General features: G+C 47.8%; 1 protein-coding gene across 1 annotated transcript; it reads left to right on the top strand.

The window, feature by feature from the left end:
* Nucleotides 1-21,361: 21,361 nt before the first annotated feature.
* On the top strand, nt 21,362-22,166 carry LOC123398601. Its single transcript, XM_045093055.1, has 2 exons — nt 21,362-21,630; nt 21,728-22,166. Exons 1-2 carry the CDS (start codon nt 21,431-21,433, stop codon nt 21,864-21,866), a joined length of 339 nt encoding a protein of 112 aa, XP_044948990.1. The 5' UTR covers nt 21,362-21,430; the 3' UTR covers nt 21,867-22,166.
* Nucleotides 22,167-26,090: the final 3,924 nt, after the last annotated feature.

Here is a 26,090-nt window from a genome sequence, read left to right on the forward strand (position 1 = left end):
TTGCCTAGCTTGGCATTAATAAGCATTTGAATGTATGTGGCATATCCACAAGATCTTTTCTGGTCAGCAGCAGTCCTCCTAATAGTCTCTACTATCAAGTCCATCACTTTGAATCTAGTGTGAGAGTCCAAATGGTGCAACAAGTTGATGGAGCGACCTCTAGTCATTTTCTCATCACCTGATTTAGGCATCAAGGTGTATCTCATAATGGTATTGGTTGTAGGTATCCCTGCTTGCAAGAAGTACGCTGAGCCAAACTTGTGAGTTGCCAAGAACTTGTGAGGAATTGGCTTGTACATGTTGGCCATGGAGTTGTGGCTCATCATCAGCTTAGAGTATACATCCACATAACATTCTTTATGCTTAGGGGCACCAATGATAGTGGCCCAATCATCAACAGTGGATTCATACTTGTGACCATCAGTCTTCGAGACTATAGAACCATCACCATAGAAATGAATAGTTGAATAGAGTTGCATAATCAGTTCATCGTTCCATGGGGTCACCCTCTCCCAACAAACTCTTCAATGTCCACAAACTTGAAATTATCTTGCACATGGGAAATAAATATTCATTGGCTTTGAGGTAAGCTCAGTCAACATATCTCATGTTACTAACAGTTGGACTTGTCATACAGAACAGTCTCATAGAAGTCTTGTTGTTCCCTGGTGTGGAAGCTTGGATCAACAGGAGTTCTTCTCCTTATGGCATATGAATCTACAACTCTCCATTTTCTCAATCCTGCATCTTTCCTCTTCTTCATATCTTCAGGTACTGGATGAGTAGCATTGTGTAGTGGCAGATGAGGTCTTGAATTTCTGAGAATGGGTGCATCATCTTTTTCTTCCACTACAGCAAAGGCACTTGAAGCAGGGCCTTTCTCCTTGGCAGCTGCAGGAATATCCTTCGTAGTCCTCTTGGAAGCTACAACCTTTTTAGCCTTAGAAGCAGGTTTTGGAGCAGATTTCCTGGGCATGGCATCAACCATGAGCTTCTTCTTCTTTTGAGGTGGAGCTTCGAATGGGATCTCTTCTTCTCTAGCAACATCTCGGCCCTCATACATTGAGGTTCGTTTCCCAATAACATGAATCACCCTCTTCCTGGCTCTCTTCACACGAGCCTTCTTAGGAGGATTGTCAAGGGAAAGTGTCATCCCTTGCCTTGCAAATTCAGGGGCTCTAAGATCAGAAGGCATTGCATACTCTTTCCTGACAGTCTTCTTGACAGGAGCTTTCTCTTTCAGTTTCTCAGGTGCTGAAGTTTCCTCTCATAGAACATCTGAATCCTCTTCATCTGAATTAAGCTTCTTTCTCTGCCTGGTGGCTGCCTTGGGCAAGCCATGGGAGCTGTAAGAACCAGGGTTAGAGTCTGTCCTCTCAGGACTTGTGCCTAAGTCCATCTCAAGGCTATTTTCCCTGAAGTTGTTCTCGCTGTTCTCTGAATTAGACATATTGGCAGACAAGCAACAACACACCAACAAACCAGCAAACATCAACCATGTGAAATAGATATAGAAGAGCAGAAGGGTTGAGCATCACAAAACACAACTGATTTTTCAATGTTTGATTTCACAAATTGTGGGTGTGATTTACTGCAGAACGCAATTTGGTGGAACCGGGTTTTTCGTTTTGGGGTCACTGAGATTGTCCACTCGAGTAACAGAAACTTGGTAGCCTTTTCTGTGTCACCAAAAGAGCTACTCAGTCTCACCGAGATGGTTCTCAGAAACCCTAAACACGAAATTGATGGAATAGATTGCACAAACTCGGTGTCACCGAGATGCATGCTACGGGTCAATCTCTATTCTACGGGAGATTTCTGGTGGATAGAAGAACTTGCACATGGTGGATTTTAGATAAAAACAAGTATTGCGCATGGATTGGATTTGGAAGTGCAAAAAAGGAGCGAATCCGTACCCTAACTTGACAGCGGTCCGACTACAACGGCGATGGTGGTGTAGATTCCATCGACAGTGTCGAATCCCAGCGGCTGAGGAGCTCGGGGATGCAAAGGCGACGACAAGGGGTCCTTGGAGGCAAACTAGGGTTTGGGGACGAAGGGTTTTGAGGAAGCGACTTCAAAAACCCTGTCTGCCAGATTATATACCCGTCACAGTCGGTGTCACCGAGATGACAAAATCGGTGTCACCGAGTTCCTCTGCTGTCAGCTGACAGGGAAACTCGGTGTAACCGATTTAGTGATTTTGGTGGTACCGAGATGGAAAATTCTGATCAACTTTGAATTCTGTGGAACCGATTTTGTGGGATTGGTTTCACCGAGATTCATAAAAGGGTTCTGGAAGGCAGCCATTGATGATACGGAACTCCGAGTGCTCCTTCACACCGAGGGATCGAGAAGTGCTTGTTCAAGTTTTGTGATGAAGCATGAATATAACTTGAGATGAGAAAGCATAGATAACTAGAGGAGGGTCCTAGGCATTCTTATACATTCAATTGGCAAAAGATGAATCATGAACCAAATAACCATAATTGGATCTCCTCGAATGAGCAAAAATATGGAGACCAACATGCTCACACAATAAGATGATAGATAAAACATGGTGAACATGCACAAACATTCCATATATGAGCAAAATTCATCTATATATCTGAGTATATTGACTTAGGAGCCAAGTAAGAATACTTGATCATAGGTCATACTCATCATTTAAACACAAGTGGGGTTACCACTTTTACATAAAGCATTAATGTGTTCATATCCTTAGGATATGCTTATACTCAAAATTTAGAGTAAAGTTCCCCCTTGGTATTACACCCCCTAAGAGGGATAAACTAACCTTGGGTTTTGTTGGAGATGATTTCAAGTAGGTGAAGTAGTGGCCGATGCTCAATGTTGATGACGATCATCTTGAGTTGGGAGCAATCCTTGTTGTTTCTTACTCTTCTCACCTACATGGGTTAGTCCCAAAGCACAAGGAACATATGCAAGAATATCTATGGACATGGAGTGAAACACATATGGGATGATGTCCAAAGATACATTAATGACCTTGTTCCTTGCTTACCTTTGAGGGAATGTGTGACTCCTTGAACTAATGCATATGGTTGAGGTTGATTGCATATAGTTCTTGCCAAAATGAAGAAGAGTGAATTTCATTGGCGGAATCACCCCCTCAAGAACTTCCTAGTTCTTCCTCTTGGGGTGTGGCACCCCGATAGAGGGCCGACACACGCCCGTCCCCAGGATAAGACTGGACACACGCCAAAGACATGATACAACAATTCTAGGAAAAAATGGCTTTATTGATTAAAATGGAGTATTACAATACTGTTGCTTACAACAATATTACATAACTCCAGAGCTAACTAATTGGCAGCAGAGGTCTTGGTTCAGCGGCAACGACGTCTCTAGCTGGGCTCCATAACTCGCAGGACTGGCTGGGTTACGATCTAGCACGGCGAATCTTCTCCTGCAACTGGCCACGTGCAAGGCCAGGTGAGTACTTTGAATGTAATCGCAAGACAACCAAACACATAGCATCCAAACAAGCAGAGAACAAAGAAAGCCCTATGCTATATAAGAATTATTCTAAGCATGGCATGAAATTAACAGGAAAACATTGATCAAGCATAGCATGCCATGGATCAAGCATCTAATCTACATAGCATGGAAATGATCACACTAGGTACTTGAAGTATTTACTGTTACTGGATACCAACTTACTCTCTTCTGGGTTGTCCCACAACTCTCGATATACTCATAATCTAACCTGAACGGATCCAAATCCCATCCAAGCCATATGGTCATCCGACCACTCATCATATAGCCATCTCTTGGCTAAGATATCATATTCCCGACATCCTTTGATGTCCACACAAGATGAGTTCTTCCATTATTATTATCATTGTTATGGTTGACCACCTAGTGAGGTCTAGACGGGCTGTCCAATACTATGGACTCGACTATTCGAATAGATTCTTACACTATGCAGAGGTTGCACAGTTTACCCACACCATGGAGCACTGACCTCGTAATCCCATTCGGGCGGACCAGTGTTGCTCCAACGAAACTTGTCTGACCCGTGACTCTTCCATCGTACCACCGGCATTCATCCTCCCCCGGAGTCCTGCCCTGGGTGGCCCTGTGTCCTCATGACACCTGCCACCGTCATGGCCAAACTAAACTGTCCCAAACGGGGACGCCGACACAAAACAACTCAACTGTCTCACAAGGTTATCACCGCCTACCTGATCAGGGTAGCGCGCGTGCATAACCCTCCCTCTTTGGAGGTACCGATGAAAGAGCACGCAGTCAAACCAAGTCAAGACCGTCCCATACATGCAAATGTGGTTGCACGGGTAAGCCCACACAGGTGACTCAAGATCAACCAACTAGGTTGCATCTGTTAACTCAACTCAACCTATCCATCACCGTACCATTACCTCGACAAGTATAAGTGCTAACCAATAGCATAACAAAATCATAGTGCTGATAATCATGGCATGAGATCAAACCATAGTACTAACATGTCAATGTTATTAACAATATTATTATTAGTATGGTAATATGTAAGCAAGACAAGGCATTAGATGAAAAGTAATGCTAGTAGCTACTACCGATGTCATCATTAGTGTATGCAAAGGCAGACTAACAGGTGATACAGATAAACACACAAGGTGCAAGCAAAGTCATCACGCAAGTCTGGAGCTCATGATAAGAGGTGGGCTTGCCTAGGGGTCGATGAATACGTCGGGAAGAAGCACGATAAAACACCGGAAAGATTTGCGGGAGAAGTTTCCTTCTCGGAGGACTCAATCGGAGGGCAAGGGCAAAATGGTCAATTTCCACTATATTAAAACAGTATGGAAATGGTAGCAACATGACGGGCTCGAAGAGATGAAGGAGTGGGCGCTGGTTTTACCTCAATCGGAGTTACGGTCGCGAAGTTATGAGTGTTAGAGCACCAGGGACCAATCTGTGAAAAGAATTGCTACAAACAGGTCCGTGGGGCTAAAACAGAAAGCGCCTCCGGCTAGAGTACACTTTCCAACTGGGAAAGCGTATTTAGAGAAATAAGTTTCCACTTAAAACACGCGGGCCCGGGCGCTATCTCACTTACAGCCGGGCCCCACCTTATCCACTGTCTCTCTCTCTAACGAGTGGGGACCGCCCCATCTCTCTCTCTCTCCTCCTAGTGCCTTGTTCTCCAACACGACACCAGGACAGAGGAGGAGCGGGGGCCCTCGGCCGCTAGCGCTGCCGTTGCCTCAACGCCTGGGAGGGGCGACCGGAGGGTGCAGGGGCTCCGCCAGTCCACACCGCTCCCGTTGGTGGCCTCGGGGCCGACTGGGAGTGCCCACGGCGCCCGCGCCAGAGGGGACCACGGCGGCTTGGAAGGTACTCGCCGCCGACGCCTCACTGCTCGGCTAGATGATGCCGGACGGAACTTCGAGAGCCATGGCGAGATTCCGGTCGGCAGACACCTCCAGGAGCAAGGGGACGAGGGGGAGAGGACTCTGGAGGGCTCACGTACGCCACGGGAACCTCCACGACACTCCTAGATGTGGGGACCCCGACTAGCAAGTCGAGTTCGCCGTGCCCGGTGACCCCAAGGATTAGTGTTCACTGAACACAGATACTGAATAATAGAGTCTTACATCCAAGTACCGAAATTATTACATCAAACGACCAGAAGGTCGGGTTCAAGAGGGAGGCCTAAAGACAAATTAAACAGATACATCGAGTAGCGGAAACTCGTAAGGGCTAAGCGGTGCCCATGCCATCAAGCCTACACCGACAGGCATTCTGACGTGGAAGCATCCTAGATCGCAGGTTCGTCTCCGACGGCGTACTCGTCGCCAAACTCCGGTCCTTCCATGTCTGGTCAATAATATAACCAGTGGCAAGCCAATGAGTACTTTGAATGTACTCGCAAACAGCCCATGATACGAACAATGAAAGTGAAGGATAACAGTATCATGCATCTTTAGTGTAACTCATCTGGGTGGAATGATCAGGTATATGCAACAAGTTAAAGAACTACTCTTGAAGAATAGGTTACAGATATCGACATATCTGACAAGGGTTGAACACACCGGGTTCACCCTATATGCCAAGTCACCGAACTTGGTCATATCAATTCCTCAAGTAACTCCGGTTATTAACACCATTCACCGAACTCACACACACACACTTGGTTTATGCGGAAACGCTAAATATTTTTATAAAAATTCATTTAAGCTGCAGGTTCAAAAAATAAAAGAAAAAGGCCACGGGGGAGACCGAGTCGGCCCAGTCAGCAGACCAGCCACCAGGCGCGCGCGGGCCAGGTTCAAACCTGACCTGCAGGCCCCTGGGGTCAGTGTCAGCGGCTGCACGCGCTGGCTGCCCCAGGACACCGACAGGTGGGCTCCACCTGTCGGGTCCTTCTCCTACCTCCAGCCAGAGAGGTGGAGACGGACGCCGGCGAGGCTACCGTTGCCCTTAGGCTAAACTAGGAGTGGGAATGGGTCCCTCGTTCCTCCACCTACCTGCTCGTGGTCGGGACGTCACCGGAGGTGGTTTGGGTCGCCGGCGACGAGGTGATCGTGGCGGAAAGGTTTCGGGCTGGCGTCGAGCTAGTGGCTAGGCGCACGGATTCGCTCGGGGAAGTTGGGGGAAATGATCCTGGCGTCAAGGGGAGTGCAATGGGAGGTCGGGCGGCGCAGGAGCCGGCGTGTAGCCGAAGATCGACCGGAGCTCCGAGGCAGAGGGGCCTCGGTCGATCTCGAGCACCGGGGCTCTGCGAGCTCGATTGGGCGGCTAGGGGGAGTCTAGTGGTTGTGCTGAAGCTGCTTGGGGAGTGCTGGGGTGCCGGTGGGACCTATTTATAGGCAGCGGCGATGAGCCGACTCGGGCGCGCCGGTGACTCACCGTGGCGCGCGTGCGTGCACAGTGAGGTGCTGGCCGCGAAACCACGGGTTCGGGACGTGGTTTAGGACCTCCTGGTGCATCGGCCGCAGAGGGAAAGCGAGTGGGGTCGAGCCGCAGCGACCATGCATGCTCGGCCGCGTCGGGCGCGCGTGGGCACGCTTCGCCTGAGCTCTTGCGCAAGGAGAGGGCCCCCTGATGGTAGCTTTGCACAGAGTGGGTGTCGGGGGAGCGTTTGGACATTACTGGGGGTTGGAACTGGCCGGGGCGACGTCCCCTTGCTGGAGGATCTCTGTAGCGCGCCCAGAGCGCAGTTTTGGCATGCCACGACATGCTGGCGCGCTCTGGGGCACTTGGGACGTGTCCTCCATGTCCCGAGTGTTGCTGGGAGTGTGCCTAGCCGTTGTGTGTTAGTGGGAGCACGAGCTGGTCAAAGGAGGCAAGGAACACCAGTGTTGCCAGTACTGGCGTGCGGCTCAAATTGAAGATCTTGTCACTAGTGCTTGGAGTTGGGGAGGGGCTGGTTGACTCGGTGCTCAGGGTGTTCTAGGGCTCTAACTCACCAAGTTTCGGGCTTTGCCATTGGGTAAAACATTGGCTAGGAGGGTTTTTACCTTCCTGTCAGTAGGTGTTCGACAATGATTTGGGGTGCTTCCACTCCACCACTGGAACTGAAACTTAACAGGTTTGGTCTTGGGGTAAAAACATGGGGTTTCACCAAATTTGAGCTCCATTGAACAAGTTTAGCTTTGTAAACTTGAAAATGCTTCAAAATGACCAGTACTGTCCTTTACAAAGGAAGTGTGGCCAAACAGAGTCTCACAAATCCCATCTTTGGTGTGGAGTCCTTATTTGGGGTGTCAAACACCTCTGCAAAGTTTTAGCTCCATTGGAGAAACTTTGCAATGTAGAGTTGTTCCAACTCTTCTCTGGACAGAGAGGGTTTTGGGCTCATTAGGTGCATTTCCCCACCTTGGATGAAGGTGAGATTTCATGTGAGCACCTAATATGGTTTGGGAGGGCTCCTGTAATTTTATGGGAATTTATTGAGATTATTTCCTTTGGAAACATCTCAAAAAGCTAAAATAGACAGAAATGATTTTCAGGGTTTTACTCAAATAATATTAATATAAAATAGGGTTGAAAATCTTATATATGGAAAATATATGCCCTTGTGAGCTTCCATGAATTTACTCAGAATTTTCTAAGGCAGGAAAACAATTTTCCTTGTGGGAATATCATTCCTGGCCTTAGAAACAGACATAAATATAAAATAGGAAAATAATATTTTAAATCACCAATTAATGTTTTCAATGAAAGAAAATAATATTTGGATCAGATCACCAACTTTTGTTGGAAGTGCCACTTGGGTTCATGAGCTAGTAGTGTATCCCAACATGATGAAGGTGATCTTGATATAAAGGAAAAAGGGTTTTTGAAGAGAGCAAGATAATAAGTTTTTCATGGGTTTGAGTCATCAAGCAAGCAAGCATTCACTCATACAAGGGCTGACATTGCACTCACAACATTATTTGAAAAAGTTTTAACAAGCTCTGATTTTTGCAACATAAAATACTTGTGATGAAAAACAGGGTGTGACAGACCTATCCCTCTTACAAGAATCTCGTCCCCGAGATTCCTAAGCTAAGCGTTAAATAGCTCGGGAAATTCTGATCGGAGATAGTCTTCACGTTCCCACGTGGCTTCTGCTTCGGTATGGTTGCTCCACTGAACCTTGAAAAACTTGATGGTGCGGCTTCTGGTGCAACGTTCGGCTTCATCCAAAATGCGGATCGGTTTCTCGCGGTAGGTAAGGTCCGGTTGAAGGTCAATAGCTTGATGATCAATGTCCTTGTAAAGATCGGGACGGTTGGCACTTGTAAACACTTCCGGAGCTGTGACACGTGAAACACGTTGTGTACACCCGAAAGCTCAGGAGGTAGCTCCAACTGGTAAGCTACTTCCCGCGCCTTGCCGTGATCTTGAAGGGTCCAATGAACCTGGGAGCTAGCTTCCCCTTGACGTGGAAACGCTTGGTCCCCTTGAGAGGCGTGACTCGCAAGTACACCTGGTCTCCGGGAACAAACTCCACATCTCTGCGGCGATGGTCCGCATAGCTCTTCTGCCTTGACTTAGATGCCTCCAAGTTCTCTCGGACAAGCTGAACCTTATCCCCTACTTCCTGAAGTGCTTCTGGTCCGAAAACTATTCCTTCACCGGTTTCGGACCAATTGAGCGGGGTGCGGCACTTCCGCCAATATAACACTTTGAATGGGGCCATCTGAAGACTAGACTGGTAGCTGTTGTTGTAAGAAAACTCAGCAAATGGCAGGCAATCTTCCCACTTGGCACCATGAGCCAAAACACAGGCGCGGAGCATGTCCTCAAGTATCTGGTTTACCCTCTCGGTCTGTCCGCCCGTTTGCGGGTGGAAAGCCGTACTGAAGGAGAGTTTGGTTCCGAGAGCTTCTTGAAACTTCTTCCAGAATCTTGAGGTGAATTGTGTGCCGCGGTCGGACACGATCTCCTTGGGAACTCCATGGAGACTCACCACTCGATGAATGTATAGACTGGCCAGCTGGTTGCCATCATAGGTGGTGTTAACGGGGATGAAATGGGCCACCTTGGTCAAATGATCGACTATGACCCAAATGGAGTTATGACCCTTATTCGACCGGGGCAACCCGGTGATGAAGTCCATGTTGACTTTATCCCACTTCCATTCCGGCACTTGAAGAGGTTGCAGCAATCCAGCAGGTCGCTGGTGTTCAGCCTTGACTCGCTGGCATACATCGCATTTAGCGACATAGGAGCCAATTTCCCTCTTCATGCCATGCCACCAGAATTGTTCTCGAAGGTCTTGGTACATCTTGGTACCACCTGGATGGATAGAGTACGGTGTGTCATGAGCCTCTTGCAGGATCAAGTCCTTAAGTTCGGCCTTGTTAGGTACGCATAAGCGCTTCCCGTACCACAGTACTCCTTGCTCATCAATCGAGAATCCTGGGGCTTTGCCTTCTCGCACCTTCCTCTTGAGGCCTTCGATACTCTGGTGTCCCTTCTGGGCTTCCTTGATGTCGTCTGCCAGAGTAGGCTTGACTTCGAGGTTGGCCAGGTATCCTGGTTCGACTATCTCAAGCCCGAAGCTCTCCATCTGTTCATACAAGACGGGTAACCTTTCCTTGAGCGTGACGTTCAAGGAGCCTGCCTTCCGGCTTAAGGCATCGGCTACCACGTTCGCCTTGCCGGGATGATATTGAATGCTGAGGTCATAATCCTTGATTAACTCAAGCCATCTCCGCGGCCTCATATTCAGCTCCCTTTGAGTGAAGATATATTTCAGACTTTTGTGGTCTGTATATATCTCACATCGCTTCCCCAGAAGGTAATGCCGCCACGTCTTCAGAGCATGCACTACAGCTGCTAGCTCGAGATCATGGGTGGTGTAGTTCTCCTCATGCGGTCGCAGTTGCCGTGACAAGTATGCCACGAACCTGCCATCTTGCATCAGGACTCCACCGAGCCCGGTTCCAGAGGCATCACAATATATCATGAATTCTTTGTTGATGTCTGGGGTAGCCAATACCGGGGCGGTAGTTAGCCTCTTCTTCAACTCCTGGAAACTTGCTTCACACACCGGTGTCCACTCGAACTTTCGGCCTTTCTTCAAGAGCTGAGTCATAGGTCGAGCGATGCTGGAGAAACCTTCTACAAACTTGTGGCAGTATCCCGCGAGCCCGAGGAAACTCCTGACATCCTTCACGTCCTTTGGTGATTCCCAGTTGGTCACTGTAGTAATCTTGGACTGATCTACGGCCAAACCGCTTGCCGTCAGGGTATGACCCAGAAATCCAACTTCGTTCAGCCAGAACTGACACTTGCTGAATTTGGCATAAAGCTGGTGCTCTCGAAGCTTTCCTAGAACTAACCTCAGGTGTTGCTCATGCTCCTCTTCGGACTTGGAGAAGATTAATATGTCTTCGATGAACACGACGACAAACTTGTCCAAATATTCCATGAAGACCTTGTTCATGAGGTACATGAAGTAGGCTGGGGCATTTGTCAAACCGAAGGGCATGACAGTGCATTCATATAGACCGTATCGGGTCACAAATGCAGTCTTGGGTATATCTTCGGGTCGAATCTTCAAATGGTAGTATCCCGATCGAAGATCGATATTGGAAAATACCCTGGCCCCGTTTAACTGGTCAAACAGGTCTTCGATCTTGGGGAGCGGGTACTTGTTCTTAATTGTGACTTCATTAAGAGAACGGTAATCGACGCAGAGTCGAATGGTACCATCCTTCTTTGAAACAAATAGAACAGGTGATCCCCAAGGTGATGCACTCGGACGGATGAACCCTTTCCTGAGTTGCTCATCCAGCTGCTTCTTCAGCTCTGCCAGCTCTTCGGAACCCATCCTGTAAGGCTTTTTATATATAAGACTCTATCCGGGCATGAGCTTGATGATGAACTCGATGTCTCGGTTGGGAGGCATTCCGGGTAGCTCGTCAGGAAAGACGTCCGGGTATTCACAGGCTACAGGCACTTGATCAAGCTCTACCTCAGATAGATTGTTAACTCGAGGCACTTGAGCCGATACTGGCTCGGAGACAATCTTGACCTTGACCCCTTGGTTGATTCTCATGGTAATGGCCCTGTTGGCATAGTCCAAAAGACTCTGGTGCTTGGCCAACCAATCCATGCCGAGGATTACTTCTACACCTTCCAATTTAAGCACAATGAGGTCTGCCAAGAAACTTGTTCCATTGATAGCTATCTCGACCCTTTTACACCCTAGGTTGGTCCTCAATACTGCTCCCGGGGTTTGAATTGCCATCTGTCCACGAAGTAGAGTGGGTTTTAAACCACCCTTCTCCGCAAACCTTTGAGTAACAAAAGAATGCGAGGCACCACAATCAAACAACACTGTTGCTAGAGTTGAGTTGACGAGGAACGTACCCAGAATGCTGTCCGGGTCTTCCTGCGCCTCTTCTGCAGTGATGTGATTGATCCTGCCCCTGCCATTGAACTGCTGGTTGCGGGGGGCCTGGTTCCTTCCTGGTGCACCTTGACCGGGGTTGGGTGCATTGGGACGCGGTGCGTCGGGCTTCTTGTTGGGGCACTGCCTGGAATAGTGCCCGGTCTGACCACACCCAAAGCAGGTGACCTGCCCCGGAGGGTTGGTCTTGACTCCACCGTTGTTCGGCTGGTTGACTACTGGCTTGGCTTGCTGCTGAGGCTGATAATTCTGGCGGAACACCGGGTGCTTGTACTGCTGCTGCTGAAAGTTGGGTCTTGCAGGTGCTGACTGCCATGGTCTTGGTCTTGCGCTACTGGGTCCTCCACTGCCTATCAGTTTGCGCTTGCGGGTGTCGTCCATCGCACGACGCTTGCCTTCCAGCATACGCGCCTTGTTAACCAACTCGCTGAAAGTCTGGCAGTCGCAAACCACCAGCTGGTATTGCAGGGACTGCTGTAACCCTTCCATGAAGCGTTCCACCTTAGCGGCCTCAGTGTTAACATCTTCGGGCGCGTACCTCGAAAAGAGGTTAAACTTCTGCAGGTACTCCTTAACAGTTCCACTGCCCTGCCTCAAGGCTCGGAATTCCCGCTTCTTAATGGTCATCAGTCCAGGTGGAATGTGAGCTGCGCGAAATCCTTCCTTGAACATCACCCAAGTGATGACTTGCCCTATCCGCATGATCTGGAATCCATCCCACCATGCCCTGGCGGTGCCTCCGAGACAGTGAGAAGCATAAATGACCTTCTCATGATCGTCTGTGCACTTGACCAGCGCAAGGAGGTCTTCAATGGTGCGGATCCAGTCATCGGCGTCCAGTGGTTCAGTTGTCTCCGTGAATATGGGGGGCGTAGTCCGCATGAACTCAGAAAGAGTAGAGCGGCCACCGCCATTCCCATTCCACGGCGGGTTGTCCACCAGGACTTGAGTCAGCTGCTGAATAGCGGCATTGCTGGCTTGACGCTCCTCCCAAAGAGATTGAAGGAACTGAGCCATCGTCAAGTTCTCAGGAGGAGGTGGTGGCGGAAGTTCTCTAGGCTACTCGTGGTGACCTCGAGCGTGAGCTTCTCCTTCGGTTCCCTGTGGCGTCCCTGAGGAGCCGGTGCCGGGGTTGCCGAAGGTGCTGTTGCAGGTTGCGTTCACCATCCTGTCATAGAAACAGACATGTCAAAATTCCACCTTGCTCGGGAATACAAGGATTCGTTCCTAGTAAGAGGGGGTCCAATACGTGCAAGTGCCAAGTTTTCAAAACCAAAGTTTTTGACAAACGAAAATTGCATTCATAAAAACTAGGTGATGTAGTCACTTATAGGCTGCCTAAGGCAATAGGTGACTTACATCATGTACACATACATAAATTAGAAACGGATACATGGATACCCTATGCTCGGGGTACTCCTAATTGCCTACGCTAAATCCTACGCGGCAGACTGCTCAGTCTCAAAGGCCGATTCAACAGGATCCTCATCTTTGTCCTCATCTTCAACAACATCTTCTTCCTTTATAGGAGTGGAAGAAAGAATCCGCACATCACGGCGTCTCTTCGGCGAGGCGGCGAAGATCTCAGTGTACTCTTCCGCTGTCAGGCGGCGACTCCGAAGAGGGACTGCCTGGATGGGTAACACACCACCCCTAGTAGCAACAACTGTCCTCCCTTCAGGTGCGCCTACCTTCTTTACTTTGCGATTCTGCATCTTCTCAGTGTGGAGCAGGCCCTTGACTAGGTGCAGCTCTTGGCGAAGCTTGGCTGATTCCTTAACCAGGAAGTGCGTCAGGGTGTCCGACGAGAGGCTGATGTAGGTCTGAAACCTTAATGGCATCCCATCCTCCGTGGCTGGGGTGAGTGTCCAACTCCCATCCACCCCTTCCTTAATGAAAGGTAGGTGACGAGTGACAGGCTCATTAGCCATCTCAGGGAGGATGCTGCGGAGACGAACGAGCGCCTCCCGTGCGGCCGTCTCCACTCCCATCATCAGCTCTCCCATCTGTGGTCCTTGGAAGAACCAACTAGACGGGGAGTCATTAGCCTTCACTATCACGTCCACGTGATATTCCTTAGTGTCGGCGTTGACCGAGTGCTCGTGGTAGAGGAAGATGGGCGTGCGACGTACGTGGCACTTCTCGAGACAATCCACCAGGAGTAGTGGAAAGCCGGTCTCCAGAAGCATCTCAGGTACGACAGCCATCTACAAGGCATAGGAGAGAGGTCAGAAGGTTGTATGTGCAAAAGTTTGCAAGGCTAGCGTTCTAACGTTCTCGGCTAATGTCCATGCTATCTAAGGCTTCCTATAGTCAGGATGGCTCTGATACCTGTTCTGTGGGGACCCCGACTAGCAAGTCGAGTTCGCCGTGTCCAGTGACCCTAAGGATCAATGTTCACTGAACACAAATACTGAATAATAGAGTCTTACATCCAAGTACCGAAATTATTACATCAAACGACCAGAAGGTCGGGTTCAAGAGCGAGGCCTAAAGCCAAATTAAACAGATACATCGAGTAGCGGAAACTCATAAGGGGTAAGCGGTGCCCATGCCATCAAGCCTACACCGACAGGCATTCTGACTTGGAAGCATCCTAGATCGCAGGTTCGTCTCCGACGACGTACTCGTCGCCAAACTCCGGTCCTTCCATGTCTGGTCAATAATATAACCAGTGGCAAGCCAATGAGTACTTTGAATGTACTCGCAAACAACCCATGATACGAACAATGAAAGTGAAGGATAACTGTATCATGCATCTTTAGTGTAACTCATCTGGGTGGAATGATCAGGTATATGCAACAAGTTAAAGAACTACTCTTGAAGAATAGGTTACAGATATGGACATATCTGACAGGGGTTGAACACACCGGGTTCACCCTATATGCCAAGTCACCGAACTTGGTCATATCAATTCCTCAAGTAACTCCGATTATTAACACCATTCACCGAACTCACACACACACACACACACACACTTGGTTTATGCGGAAACGTTGGACGTAGTTTAAGCAGCACCACCCAACTGTCCTTGACCGTGGACACAGCTATTCGAATATTTTACACTCTGCAGAGGTAGTACGCTGGAACCACGAGAAACAGGAAACTTCCGTGTCATCCACGACTCGCGGTATATCACATATACCCGAGGTAAGTACCCGATCATCATCTTTCCCCTGACGATAATAGACAAAGAGGTCCACTCGATTGGTACCCAGCCCACATGTTGTACGTCTTACGAGCACCGACTCTCGATAGTATCAACCATGCAGGGACCAACGGTGTGCCTGGAACTCATAATAATGGCATAGTCGTCCTACCTGGGACGACCCTATCACGAGAGTGACACCGATCACTCCCGCCACTAGTAATGTGGCTCTTTGCTAGCACCGACCAGAGTAATCAACAAAGCCCCGTCCCATAAAGGGGTATCGTGGTCGTACTAGTAAGGTTGGGACGGTCGACACATCATAAATCTAATCCCATTTCCGAAACCATACTCACACAAAACACCGGTGCATCACTTCACCAAAAGTGATCACCAACTCATCATCATCCTCAGGCATTAGTGGCACCCGACGGGGTTTTCATAAACTCTTTATTTAACTCATCATCATGCTCATGATAATATGCTCTATCTTTACTTGTCAACATGGTATTATCATGACCCTCAAGGGGTAGGGTCAAGCTCAATGCAATGATCTTACTCTACTAGTCAGCATGACACTTGCATGATCCTAATAGATGGTAGGGTCAAGCTCATCATGCTTGTGCTCCGAGGAGCCATATGAATAACATTACTATCATGCAAGTGCTTCGAAGAAGCCTTCGGTACCGTCACCACAATGATGAACCGGCATCGTGATCACATGCAACGGGAGAATGCCAACTCTACTAGCATGCAACAATGTTTGTGCTCAAGTCATGGTCAAAGGGCTGCTTGCCTTGGTCAGCTAGGTATCCGGGGTCTTCGAGGTCTTCCGCTCCGGATCCTCCGTCACTCGGTAACTCTACCGTCGAGAAAGGAATAAATAAATAATAGCTCACACCAAACAGATCACAGGGTGCTTTTAAAAATGTTGCAACGCTTGAATAAATCCAGTTTATTATTTTGGAAAATGTTTCCTATGGTTTTTATTAGCTAAGCATATTTATTTAAAAGCAAACAGGAGCAAACAAGTGCTTTTAATATCATTTTATTATACCAAAACAGATTCTGTTTTTGATAAATGTCAAACTCTACAGAATCAATTACTACACATTTTTAGAAAATTGTTGGTGGAAGAATCATATTTTTCTACTGGCTGAATATTTTTATAAAAATTCATTTAAGCTGTAGGTTAAAAAAATAAAAGAAAAAGGCCAGGGGGGAGACCCAGTCGGCCCAGCCAGCAGACCGGCCACCAGGCGCGCGCGGGCCAGGTTCAAACCTGACCTGCGGGCCCCTGGGGTCAGTGTCAGCGGCTGCGCGCGCTGGCTGCCCCAGGACACCGACAGGTGGGCTCCACCTGTCGGGTCCTTTCCTACCTCCAGCCAGAGAGGTGGAGACGGACGCCGGCGAGGCTACCGTTGCCCTCAGGCCAAACTAGGAGTGGGAATGGGTCCCTCGTTCCTCCGCCTACCTGCTCGTGGTCGGGACGTCACCAGAGGTGGTCTGGGTCGTCGGCGACGAGGTGATCGTGGCGGAAAGGTTTCGGGCTGGCGTCGAGCTAGTGGCTAGGCGCACGGATTCGCTCGGGGAAGTTGGGGAAATGATCCTGGCGTCAAGGGGAGTGCAATGGGAGGTCGGGCGGCGCAGGAGCCGGCGTGTAGCCGGAGATCGACCGGAGCTCCGAGGCGGAGGGGCCTCGGTCGATCTCGAGCACCGGGGCTCTGCGAGCTCGATTGGGCGGCTAGGGGGAGTCTAGTGGTTGTGCTGAAGCTGCTTGGGGAGTGCTGGGGTGCCGGGGGACCTATTTATAGGCCAGCGGCGGTGAGCTGACTCGGGCGCGCCGGTGACTCACCGTGGCGCGCGTGCATGCACAGTGAGGTGCTGGCCACGAAACCACGGGTTCGGGATGTGGTTTAGGACCTCCTGGTGCATCGGCCGCAGAGGGAAAGCGAGTGGGGTCGAGCCACAATGACCGTGCATGCTCGGCCGCGTCGGGCGCGCGCGGGCACGCGTCGCCTGAGCTCTTGCGCGAGGAGAGGGGGCCCCTGATGGTAGCTTTGCACAGAGTGGGTGTCGGGGGAGCGTTTGGACATTACTGGGGGGTTGGAACTGGCCGGGGCGACGTCCCCTTGCTGGAGGATCTCTGTAGCGCGCCCAGAGCGCAGTTTTGGCATGCCACGACATGCTGGCGCGCTCTGGGGCACTTGGGACGTGTCCTCCATGTCCCGAGTGTTGCTGGGAGTGTGCCTAGCCGTTGTGTGTTAGTGGGAGCACGAGCTGGTCAAAGGAGGCAAGGAACACCAGTGTTGCCAGTACTGGCCTGCGGCTCAAATTGAAGATCTTGTCACTAGTGCTTGGAGTTGGGGAGGGGCTGGTTGACTGGGTGCTCAGGGTGTTCTAGGGCTCTAACTCACCAAGTTTCGGGCTTTGCCATTGGGTAAAACAGTGGCTAGGAGGGTTTTTACCTTCCTGTCAGTAGGTGTTCGACAATGATTTGGGGTGCTTCCACTCCACCACTGGAACTGAAACTTAACAGGTTTGGTCTTGGGGTAAAAACATGGGGTTTCACCAAATTTGAGCTCCATTGAACAAGTTTAGCTTTGTAAACTTGAAAATGCTTTAAAATGACCAGTACTGTCCTTTACAAAGGAAGTGTGGCCAAACAGAGTCTCACAAATCCCATCTTTGGTGTGGAGTCCTTATTTGGGGTGTCAAACACCTCTGCAAATTTCAGCTCCATTGGAGAAACTTTGCAATGTAGAGTTGTTCCAACTCTTCTCTGGACAGAGAGGGTTTTGGGCTCATTAGGTGCACTTCCCCACCTTGGATGAAGGTGAGATTTTTTGTGAGCACCTAATATGGCTTGGGAGGGCTCCTGTAATTGTATGGGAATTTATTGAGATTATTTCCTTTGGAAACATCTCAAAAAGCTAAAACAGACAGAAATGGTTTTCAGGGTTTTACTCAAATAATATTATTATAAAATAGGGTTGAAAATCTTATATATGGAAAATATATGCCCTTCTGAGCTTCCATGAATTTACGCAGAATTTTCTAAGGCAGGAAAGCAATTTTCCTTGTGGGAATATCATTCCTGGCCTTAGAAACAGACATAAATATAAAATAGGAAAATAATATTTTAAATCACCAATTAATGTTTTTAATGAATGAAAATAATATTTGGATCAGATCACCAACTTTGGTTGGAAGTGCCACTTGGCTTTATGAGCTAGTAGTGTATCCCAACATGATGAAGGTGATCTTGATATAAAGGAAAAAGGGTTTTTGAAGAGAGCAAAATAATAAGTTTTTCATGGGTTTGAGTCATCAAGCAAGCAAGCATTCACTCATACAAGGGCTGACATTGCACTCACAACATTATTTGAAAAAGTTTTAACAAGCTCTGATTTTTGCAACATAAAATACTTGTGAGGAAAAACAGCGCTTGGCCTGATCTTAGGCAGGGGTCAATCATCTGCTAAGGTCACTATCCTGCCAAAATTTCAGCTCAAATGAGCAAAGATAACTAGCACTTCCTTTGTAACCTGGCAATTTGACCAGAAATGAAAAAGATGATGCTGGGATCAAATGGTTAGATGAAAATGTTTCCAATTTGGTGGAGATCAGTGATTTAGGCATATGGAGGCACTATAAAAAATTGGTACCATTTGCATAAGTATAAATGGGACTTCCTTCACAGTGCTCCAATCTGGACAGAAACTTGGATAATTTGCTAAGGAAGAATGGATTTATGGAAGGGGCTAAATTTTGGTGGACAAGGGTCATTTATCATAATGAACTACCGTGCATAATTTCAGCCCAAGGGGATCAAGGAATCAAGCACTTCCTTTGCAAACAGGAAATCTGGACAGAATTTGTAAAGGGATGTTGTGCTCAACTTTTGCATTGTGGAACTTAATATTTTGATGGAAGTGGTGAATATATGGATATGAGAAGCTTCACAAATTATTTGGTATTTTTCCTAGCTACCAAAATGGTAGTTCCTTTGGGAAGGCCCCAAATTGGAATATTAGATGCATGCTTGTATCTTGCTCGGAGGACATGCCTTCTCTCTTACTTACTTTCTCTTGCGAGAGCCTTGAGTTTTTCCTTTCATCTCACTATTGTATTTGTTTATTCAATATAATATGTTTCCTTTTTTGCAAAAAAGGTCAGATCTATTATAAAAATTCATGAGAAGTAAAATACCTCTCAAACATAATAGAAATTATTGAGATTCCGACACCATCGAGGGACCACTACTATTACTAGAATTAGCCGCCGATGCGCCGCTGGCACCTCTCCCCTACCGGTGTTGGCTTGATTTTGTGGATGACAGCTGGAAAGTCTTCGTGCACGTGTCCTAAAGACCAGCGCCCTAGAGCCACAATCGTCATTCTTAAACCCTTGGATAGATCTGAAGCATCTAACATCAAATCTCATCACATGACGAGAAATCCTAGCCTCACTATCCCAAGAAGACATCTGAAATCTATATCGGAGCTCCATCAACCACATCCAAAACTCGAGAAGGATCAAAATCCGAAAGACAAACTTGAAGAAGTGTCTGTGTGCCGCACCTACGAGGACTAAAAAATCCTAACATAAACTACTAGACATCCAAAGCGACGAGGGGAGAAGAAATGCATGGGCTCGCTGATGAATTCTGGAGGGAAAATTTGCTCTGGCCGCCTAGGGTAAGGATATCCTTTCTACATGCTCTTTTGGCTTTTCAGTGTTGAGCTTGTAATACTTTTGGTCGCTGCCGTTTCAACATCTATTTTTCGCTATAAATCACCTGTTGTCTGTTGGTCCCAAAAGAAATTAGTCTTCTATTTCTGGGTCACAAAACACTTTCTATGGCTATGGGACATCCAAGAGATTTAAAAAAATAAAACTCATAATTGCCACACGTCAGGTATAGACACATGTTAACTCCGAACAATTTTTGTGACAAGTTTAGTGACGCGAGGATGACAGCTTCAGTTGCCAAGCATGACAACTTTGATGCTTTAGTTTATTTTTGACAAAAACTTGTCGCGCGTCACTGAATTGCCATCCTTAAATGATTGATGTTGTCAACAAAAAACATCAGGGCCAGAGTGTCACGCTCCTGATATGTGGTACTCCCTTCGTAAACTAATATAAGAGCATTTAGAATACTACTTTAAACAGAGCTGGTCCAAAACAGTTTTGGGCCCGGGGCCATATAAACAATTATTTTTTATACTAAAATTTTATATTTATTCTAAATTAAGTGAACCATATTATAGATGTAATTAATATATATTTTATTACTTAGTTACATAAGAATATTTTAAAATAGTATTATATTATTAATTGTTAAAAAGTTGTGGTGTATATCATAATTTTTTTTTTCAAAATAGAATTCTTGTGATATATAATTTTCCCTTCATTGTTAAAAAAATGTTTCAAATTTATTTTATAATATTGCATAAATAATGTAGTGTATACATATTTGCATATCCATGCGTGTGTTCATATTAATCTTTTAATATTATTGAATATTACGGTAAAGATTTCTAAATCATATAAACTAATAAATATCATAATAATGGTTTCTAGTGTATATTAGGCAGCCATATTCATGGAAAATTTATGGCATAACAATGCAGCTTGCAAGTTGGGTTCAGTAATTGAATCATCGAAGAACCAAAGCTATTGTTGATTATACTTCAACATATGATTCAGTTACATATTATGCTCGTCTAGTTTCACTTGGTTTGGTTTGATGCAAATGAGATGTCCTACATAATTATAAAATTAAAAATTGTGCATAGGTTTAAATATTGAAATCTAGTTATCATTATTTTCATTATGATACTAAACATTCATCCTAAAGGGAGACTACTGTAATTAAACCTAAAGTTCGCAAATCGAATTGATTTGCCTATATATGTGTGGTATACTTGTATGGAGGCTATATTTTATCCATTTAATAATCTTTTAGATGTAACATATACTTCTATGATGTTGACTGGTATAAATTTTAGTTAGGCCCTCCCCTCTTGGGCCCGGGGCCGTCACCCCCTTTGCCTCACCCATGGATCAGTCCTGACTTTAGAACAGTACTTAATGTAAACGTTCTTACATTAGTTTAGAGAGGGAGTACTTCTCATATGGGAAAGAAGGATGCATGTCTTGAAAGAAAAAAATTCAACCCAACACGTGAATGAATTGTGAGTTGCACGTCTAAACACAGGAGGTATATGCAAACATAGGCATGGGGAATGGACGAAACACCCGGCCAGCCAGAGATGGGAACGGATTCACGAGGCGCGCGCGTATATATACGTGGAGGAATCACGAGGGGGGGTCGGCCTGGTTAGCGCTTGGCAGGGAGGGGAGGAGGAGGCGAGCTAGCAGCGAAAGAACCAAGGAGGACGATGCCGAGGACGACGAGGACATGGCTGCTGGTGGCGATGGTGCTGGCGGCCGCCACGGTGGCGACGGCGAACGTGGACTCGGGCGAGCTGGGGGAGTACTATCAGAAGCGCTCGCAGGAGACCCGGTTCCGGCGCGGCGGCCCCCTCCATGACGTCCTCAGCGCCGCTAGTCGCTACCACGAGGACCTCTTCAGTTCCAAGTACGTGCTTCCTCCGTAAAGAAATACGAGTTGCATGGCGTCCTAGACATGGATAGCTAGCTGGGTCCATTTTGATGGATGGATCGGCCGTGCGCAGGTTGTACGGCACAGGCCGGCGGTACCTGCTGGAGGAGGGAGGAGCAGCACCATCCGACGCGGAAGCCCCCGCCGCCTCCACCGGCGATGCTACTCCTATCCACAATACGCTCAAGGATCACGAATTTCTTGGCGCATAACGACTGATTTTGATGATTAATTCCTTACTATATTTGCGTACGTGCATGTATGTGCGTATCTATTACACAAGTTGTAAACTGTACGTACATTCTTTTCCCCTTTTATCATTAACTGGAACCAATATGATCCACGCATGAAGCCGCTGCAAAACATGTGTACAAATGTGCGTAAGAGCAATTCTCCGAACGGATGCGTACTTTGTTCGTTTTTTGTCCGTTTGGCTTGGGGGTGTCTGTTCCTTTTTGCAAATGGATCGGCCGTGCGTCTAACTGACGGAACCAAATCTCATCCTTACGGCCCGTCGGCATTCATTTTTAATCATACAATTTTTGGTTGATATTTGCTCGTTATTTTTATTTCATCAAATGCATGAGCTTAACAATATCTTTCTTCTTGGATTCTAAAGAACTAAACATAGCTTTATCTTTGATCTCTTCTTTACTCTCATCTATAGCTTAAATTCTAACTAGAAGTACATAAACATCTAGCAAATTTCATGAAATACATGATGTATTCTTCTTCCCAATACCAAAAGTACACACAAAATTTAGCAAATAAGCTACAGAAATTGCATCGAATCAAAGAGCAAAAGGCCTAACAAAAATCACTTGCCCCGTCATTTTTGCACTCGACGAACACCCAACCGAGATGTTCTGGCTTCCAAGAAACGCGTCGAGCGACCTGCAGCGGGCAGTTGTCGCACTTCATGAACGGCAATGGTGAGCCGGCAAACATCTAGGCAAGCGTCGAGTTAGGGAGACAGCCAGCTGTTGCTTTGCCAGCGGACCGACGACGGTACAGAACTGAGCGGCTAGAGGCGGATTGAGCACCTGCATGCGGCATCGAGGCATTTTTCAGGCTGGGTGGACCGGTACCCGGCCAATCCATGACAAGCGCAATCCGTCGGGGGGGGGGGGGGGGGTCGTTAAATCCCATCGGTAGGATGCGCCAAATCTCGCCGCCGCCACCGCAGATCTACCACTCGGCCTTCCGCACTGGGACAAAGGAGGCACCCTGCTGATGGATGTGCTGCTGGGTGGAGGATGGAGGGGCTAGAGATCAAGGTGGCCCGGAAAAATGGACTCCGGCCTAAGATTTGTGCACTTGCGGACGACGGGTAGAGGAAGAGGATACAAAAAGAGAGATTGTGCCATCGATGGGCGGGCAAGGAAAGGAGCACGCGGACGAGGCGTGTGTCGACTTTGTGTCTGACCAACGAAAATGCGGCTCAAATTTGGGCATGGAATGGGTCACGGGCGGACAAAAAACGGGGCACATTCATTTGAGTCGTCGCGTTGGACTGTGTTTTGTGTCCACGGCGATCCAAATGGACACGCACGATTGAAATGGATCGCCCGGTTAAAGTTGCTGTAAGCACTGATTAATTTATAAAACTTTGCGTGAGACTAATTTGTAACTAAGTAATGTAATTATATTTTGTATGCCTTGTAAAAGGTTATATACACACATATGCTCCACCTCTAATGACCTCATGTATACGCGATAGCATACCAAAGTTATATAATGTGCTCAAGGGTATGTCTTACCATTGTAAAAAAATGTTTTTCTCTCACTTTATATTATATAAATAATAAAGCGCGCAACGCTTCTGTTATCCATCGCGGTCATTTTGCAAAAACACCCCTCGCTTTTCCAGTATTCATCCCGCAGTTCGGTTTTGAGTCAAAAAAGAATCGTTTTTTGCATTTTTCAAAAAACCCCTGATGTTTCAGGTAATCAACCCGCAGTCCGGATTTAAGTCAGAAAATGAATCTTTTTTTTGCATTTTTCCGAAAACCCCCTAATGTTTCAGGTAATCAACCCGTCCTCCGTATTTAAAAAAAAAATACCCTAACTTTTCAGTTAATCAATCCACATTTTATGTGAAACAAAATTATCCATATCTTTTAAATCGTAACTCTGATTTTAACATGTTACATGTGAAATTTGATTAAAAAATGTGTAGAATCTAAATACGATGTTATTTTTAGTTGTTGAATATTTCTTAAATATTATTTTTGGTGCAAACTTAATCTGTAGTGCACGGTCCTTTTTTCTCTTTTTCCGGTGACGATACGAATTGCAATAAACATCCATTAAATTAAAACCAAATTGAGAGGAAAGAAAACATCGTTAACAACACATGCACACCTTTGGAAAACCTCGTGGGGGAGAAACAACATATTTCTCATCTTATTCCGAGTGACTGTATATTCAAATGTGTTTTTATTGTGTGAGCACTAAAGCCATCGTCGGCAACACAAATGTGATGCCATGTGAAAATATATTACGTTCAGAACGTGTGTTATTTTCTCTTCCGCTGCAACGCACGAGCTCTTTTGCTAGTATTATATAAAGGAACCATTACTAAATACATCAAAAGGACCGAACAAACACGTACCAACACCATACATAGCGCACACATCCAAGGCAAGATGCAAAAGGTGTCGGGAACCAACACACCATCTCACCGACAACCAAACAAACTACAAATGAACGAGGAGGACCGCTTGTAGCCGACAAAGACCTTCACAATGGGCATCCACAATAGAGAGGTGAACCGGACAACAACGAATCCAGGCCTCCAAAATGGTGCCTCCCACAAGGGTACGACCATGCATTGCCACCACCGTCCGATCACGAAGATCATGTTTTCACCTGCAGCAAGATGACAAGAGTGGGAACGCCGCAACGGAGCCTTCAGAAAGGATACAACATCATTTGTCGCCACCATATTCTGCTAGTAAGAGGTCTGGGCAAGTGGTGTACGCCGTCGCTCACACCCCTCCATCGCACCCTACCTCCGTCAACCACCCACAACCATGCCACCCGCATGGCCATGGTTGCCCGCCCGCACCTGAGACGCATGCTCTGTCCCAAACACTGCGCCTCCCGCTGCCAGAGTTACCGCCCTACAACCAGACAACCCCGAGACCTACGCAAAGGCCCCGGCTTTGGACCAATAAGCAGCCCTCGACCGACCGACAGATCCACTCGCAGATGCTCCGTTCGCCACCCTGCGCCAACCCGCCCGCTGCCGAAGGAAAGGGGGAGAAAAGGGAGCAGACGAACCCAGACCGACACATCTATGCCGGTGACAGGTGACGCGACCGCATTGAGGCCATTCATCCCTCGAGCCGACCTCCCCGCCAAACTCGGTGGAAGGGGAAGAAGGAGCAGCGCACGCATCCGGACCGACAAATGTGCCGACAACAGGTGGCCCGACCGCATCGAGGACACCCATCCCTTGTATCGAGCTCCACATCACCTTCGGGTCACCCCATCATGGTAGCTGACACACATCTCCGTGAGGCCACCTGCAATCGCGCAGATGCCAAAGAGGGAAACCAAATTAACCCACGGCAGCAGCCAAGGTAGCTCACGAGGGAGGCCCTCCCGTGTCGAGCGTCGCCGTCCAGCTGCAAGGGTCAACTGGATGAGGGCCACCCACCTTCACCATTGCTATGCCGCCCCGTCACCATCGCGTCACGGCGAGAGGGTCGCCCACGGCCTAGGGCACCCGCAGCCCCAGAGATGGAGGTGGATCTGGATGCGTCGTCGAATTATCGTACCGTCGCCACCCGTTGGCCTGCACCATCAGTACTATTGCGCCATCACGCCCCAACAGCATATCGCCACCCCAAAGGGAGGTCGCCCGCACAAGGTCGCCTATGACTCACACCGCGCGCCGACCGGATATGTCGCCACCGCAAAGTCGCCCACGCCATCTGATGCATACACACTCGCGCCACTACGTGCCGCCTATCACACCGCCAACCTGCATAGCTATCGCACCTCAGTGTCGATGAGCCGCTGCGTCCCTGAGTAGCCGTCATAGCCCACCCCGAGGCCACCACGTGAGGAGACGAATGAGAGCTGCCGCTTCCGGCAACGACCATCCTTCGCCTGGTCTAGCCCTCGGGTGACGGCGAGGGCGGAGGAGAGTAGGAGGAGGAGACCCCGGAGGCGGTGGCTAGGGATCCTTCTTGATCGCATGTGGGGTGACGCGAGAGGGAGATGCCGTTAGAAAATCCGATACTGCTACTCCATGTTGACGTGGAGCATCCGGTAATCATCCCCATGGACTCTACACCAACATCTCAAGCTCCAAGTGGTCCTATGACAAGAGTCCGCGCATGCGACCTATAAACCAAGGTGATATCTCTCCTTAATGGAATTTCGTTCGAAACACTCAAGACATGCATACTACCTCAAGCAAAAAC

This window comes from Hordeum vulgare, chromosome 5H (assembly GCF_904849725.1).
Source record: "Hordeum vulgare subsp. vulgare chromosome 5H, MorexV3_pseudomolecules_assembly, whole genome shotgun sequence".
In the NCBI taxonomy this organism is placed as follows: Eukaryota; Viridiplantae; Streptophyta; class Magnoliopsida; order Poales; family Poaceae; genus Hordeum; species Hordeum vulgare.

Bases quoted from the DNA above. Each gene is read 5' to 3' on its own strand.
- LOC123398601 (XM_045093055.1), top strand. From the start codon at position 21,431: ATGCCGAGGACGACGAGGACATGGCTGCTGGTGGCGATGGTGCTGGCG. The intron at 21,631-21,727 runs GTACGTGCTTCC...GGCCGTGCGCAG, and splicing joins GAGGACCTCTTCAGTTCCAA to GTTGTACGGCACAGGCCGGC.